The sequence below is a fragment of the Andrographis paniculata genome, unplaced genomic scaffold, assembly GCF_009805555.1.
Source record: "Andrographis paniculata isolate CXL003 unplaced genomic scaffold, ASM980555v1 Contig71END, whole genome shotgun sequence".
In the NCBI taxonomy this organism is placed as follows: Eukaryota; Viridiplantae; Streptophyta; class Magnoliopsida; order Lamiales; family Acanthaceae; genus Andrographis; species Andrographis paniculata.
The window spans coordinates 2,688,461-2,693,114 of record NW_026137608.1 but is presented as its reverse complement, the minus strand read 5'-3'; the positions used below and the strand labels follow the sequence as shown (position 1 = coordinate 2,693,114).

The 4,654-nt window shown below is 34.7% G+C and overlaps 1 protein-coding gene across 1 annotated transcript; it reads left to right on the top strand.

The window, feature by feature from the left end:
* Positions 1-2,080: 2,080 nt before the first annotated feature.
* On the top strand, positions 2,081-3,287 carry LOC127265026 (NDR1/HIN1-like protein 3). The gene has a single exon (XM_051294676.1). It carries the CDS (start codon positions 2,261-2,263, stop codon positions 2,981-2,983), a length of 723 nt encoding a protein of 240 aa, XP_051150633.1. The 5' UTR covers positions 2,081-2,260; the 3' UTR covers positions 2,984-3,287.
* The last annotated feature ends 1,367 nt before the right edge of the window (positions 3,288-4,654 follow it).

The window sequence follows — 4,654 nt, the reverse complement described above, 5'->3', positions numbered from 1 at the left end:
GATGGTATTGTAGTTGATTATGCTGCTAAAAATTATGATGTTGAGGTCTTTTTTTCTGAAATAGAGGTTGCTAGTATACCAGAGAGAGATAGTAGAGCACTCGTCGGAGAAAGTATCAAGTCTTGATAATTGCCACCCCCGCATAGCATACAATTTACACTTTCTATTCGTGTTCAATTGATGCTTGTGGCTCACCTTTTTTGTATTTTAATTGTTCTGTAATTTCTACTTCCATCATTTTATCTTTCTTTAGATTGAGCTAGCTTTTATTGATCAGTTTTGTTAGCTTTTTGACCTGCATGCTAAGATTATCAAATAAGGATTCTGGCGAATTTCAAAGTTGAACAGACTCTGGCGAAGGTTTTGATATGATCGTAACGGCTCTCATTCTTCAATCCACTAAATAAGTCTTGGCTTAGCAAAGAAATCAAAGCTGATTTAAATTCAAAGTTCCCGCAAATTTTACGCACATCATTGAGGACTAGGGTTACGTCAAGCGATGCGTCATAGTGCGTATCCATCGATACATTGTCTCTCGGACCTTACGGATTCTAACTCAATTTGATAATGGTTATAAATTTGTATTGGCATTGGCATGACGGGATAACCTTTGCTGAAACATATGATTTAGTAGTACTTGCGCTTGCTCTACTGTGTGGGTGTGGTCTCTTAATTCATCCATCCCTGCATAGTTTGCAGCATTTGGATCAAAATATCATTAATAACAGGTGGTTGAGGCACATCTTCTGACTAAAGGGGGTATGTAATATTTTAGGAATATCATCATTCATCTTATTTTCCATTGCTTGTTTCCTTATAGTTCTCTTTAAATTTCTTTGGGCACGGGCACTAAGTTGTGTATCAGTTCTTATTTCTGGGTCTGTACCAAAGCATACTAAACACAATTAGTATTTATTATTAAATGATGGGTTCTAAAATATAAAAACTATCATAAAACTCATCATTTTACTCAAATACGTCCTCAAAACAAATATCTCAGCAAAAAAGCCAAAAATTTGATAATTGAAATTTGGTTTTTAGGTAAAAATGCATTTATCGTGTACTAAAGTGTCGCATTATAGCCCAAAATTTTTTCATCGAATAATAAATTTTTCTTATATTAACCGGTGAGTGCCAGGTTAAATTCAGGGCATAAGTGTAAAGGGTAATCTAGAAAGACTTACCATTTACTCGAGTATTCGAATGAACATTGGTGTCTTGAATGTTTTGGCCATGATCCTTATATATATGAGAGGGATAATCTTGTCACGTAAGAGATGGTTTGGTGGTGTGAGGTTGGGCTTGTGACTGTAAGGTCATGGATTCAAACCCCCGATGCTTCAAGTCACCTAAAGTGTAGCGGTTGCGAGTTTTCACATCATAAAAAAAAAAAAAGGTAATTTTGGTTCCTTTTTTAACAAGACCACATGGTACAATCCGACTGATTAATGATAAAATTTTACTACTCTTTCTTTTTTGCATTTTATATTAGTTTTCTTATTTGAAAGAGATTTTTTTTTATTATATCTTTTTTCTTTGTCGATATTTTTATATTGTTGTCTTTCTCCTTAGATATCAATTATGATACTTTTTAATTGACAAAGGTTATTTAATTTTTTTACCAAAATTTAAATAGTTTATAAATATATCATATTTGTACAATGTATTTGTGTATTATAGTTAATATTTAGTATACAAAATCAATACATATTTATTATTAAAATTTTATTTCTTTTTTCAAAATATATTATATTTAATTATAGACAAATAAACATATATGTTTTTCAATGCCTACGTACACATTTAACAGCAGTATAATACTATTAAAGATAAGAAAAAACATAAATAAATAATATACTAGTATTCTATGTAATAAAATAAAAATATCCTGATTGGTTTAATCAAGTCAAATGAGGCGCAATTACCAGGCAGCATCGTCATCCTCCGCCAATGGCCAACGGTTTCACTACGCAACCGCGTATGTATGTATGTCTGTATGAAAATATTCACCAACCGCGGAGAAGAGTTGATTACACGCGCTTAGGTAGTGCTATAAAAATTACCCACCCCACCACAATCTAGCCCACCTCTTTTCTATCCCGTTTATTCGTTCATTATTCAATTAATTGAATATTGGATTGAAGTGGATTGGATTGGATTGGATTGGAATCAGCCCACACCTGTTTGACAGTTTCTTTGGAAGCATAAGAACAGGGGATTAGATTAGGTCTCTGCTCTCAGAATTATTCCCAATTCTGTAATGGGGGAAACTCGGCAGCCGCACCTCAATGGAGCCTACTACGGGCCCTCCATTCCACCTCCTCCGCGGAAGTCCTACCACCGCCCCGGCCGCGGCGGCGGCGGCGGGTGCTGCTGCAACCCGTTCTCCTGCTGCTGCAGCTGCCTGATGAACTGTATCTGCACCTGCGTCTTTCAGATCCTCTGCACCATTCTGGTAATCCTGGGGGTTGTAGTGTTCGTTCTGTGGCTGATTTTCCGGCCCAACGCCGTCAAGTTCTACGCCACGAACGCCTCGCTCACCGAGTTCAGCCTCGAGGGCAACAACACGCTCCGATACAATCTGGCGTTGAATCTGACGATCCGCAACCCGAACAAGCGCATCGGGATCTACTACGACCGGATCGAGGCGGAGGCGTTGTACGAGGGGCAGAGATTCGGGTGGGACAACCTGCAGACGTTCTACCAGGGGCATAAATCGACGAATAATCTGACGGCGGAGTTCAGCGGGACACACGTGGTGCCCCTCGGCGCCAAGGAGATGTCAAACTACAACGGCGACAGAACTTCCGGCGTGTACGACATCGATGTGAAGCTTAAATTGCGTGTGCGTCTGAAATTCTGGATCGTCAAGTCCGCCAGGTGGAAGCCCAAGATCGAGTGCGACTTGAAGATTCCGCTGACCTCCAACGGAACGGCGCCACAGGCTTTTGAATCTAAGAGGTGTGATTTCGATTGGCGTTGATTCATTTTTTACTTTTGAATCTGATTCTGATACAGTGATCCTGCTCTGGTGTTGATGATGATGATGATGATGATTATATATAGATTTTGATATTGATATTGATTTCGATTTCTTCATTTCTGCTGCTGCTGCCATTAGATACTTTCTTGCTCTACGGCCATTCGTATTATTATTGTTATCGATTGATTATCCATTGCTTCCTCTTTACTTTTGTTGATCCGATTGTATTCTTCCTCTGTAAATAAGTGAAATAATCGAGAGCATATTGATTTATTAATAAGTGAATTCCTCCTTTCTCCATTCATTCCATGGATTTGTTGATGCTGTGATGTGATTGATAACAATCAATAGTAGAAGGAATTGGGGATGATGATGACGATGAATTCAAGTGACCGTTAGCGTTAGCGAATTGATAAGGAAAAGCAATTAGTTGAACGGCTCCGCCTCCGCCTCTGCTCATTAGTTTGAAATTCAAATTGCTATTACTATCTATTAATTAATTTGAACAGGTGGGGCGGGGTGGGGTGGGGTGGGGTCCGTTTCACATTGGAATGGAATACAATCTTTAATTCATTTTAATAATCCAAGTTGCCAACTTTTTTTTTTTATTTTTTTATTTTTTTTTATGACTTGGTAATGATTATTTAAAAGTGTGCATTGGATAAACCCCGATCGAACCTAATACCTAACAAATAAAAGTTACTTGTATTGCATAGCATCTTCTTCGAATCCATCCAAACTCCAAAGTCCGGTAAGGATAACATTTTTAATTAATAAATAAAATTTTGTACTGAGAGAAATTACCCCAATAAAACAAATAATGTTCAAATTACCCCAAATTTTGTTTCATCTTACACACTGGAAAACCCATCATCTAACTAAACTCCTAACTAAGTTTTTGACATCACCCTAACAAACTAATGAGTTAGGATTTGATATAGAAGAGTTTGGGCTTAGGATTTGAGTTAAAGAATTTGGGCCGAATCCGATGGGCCAGGTTAAGAAGTTTGTCATTTATTATTGAATAAAAATAATTTTATAAATAATTATTAGTATGAGTCACATACAAGTTTTAAGAAGTTTATACAATTTGTCTCCCCCAAATTATTTAAATTTATATGTGATCCTATCATTATTTTCTATTTAAATTTATTATTTAAGTATTAAATAAATTATAGATACTTTTTCCTCCCAAAATTTAGATCCTAATTTTGTCATTACTCACCTACTATTACATACAGACTATTAATCATTAAAACAAATTCAAAAATTAAAATATAATAGGATAATTATTATTATTATTATTTCATTGATAGAAACAATGTGGAACAAAATATCATTTCATTTTACGATATTAATAATAATAAATTTTTATTGTTGAAAGGATTATGGATTAAAATAAGTTTATAAATAATTATTAATATGAGTTACATTCAGGCCCGTTGTTGACCTTTGTTAGACCCGGGGCAAAATTAGAATATTGAGCTCTTAAATATATTTCTTATATTATAATAATAATAATATAATATATATTTTTTAATATAAATGTATTAAAAAAATATTTTTTATATATTAAAAGATCAAAATATAAATATAAAATTAATGTAACATATTTAGTATAACATAAAAAAATTAAAAAATATATATATTTGATTTAATTTTCTTAAAGAA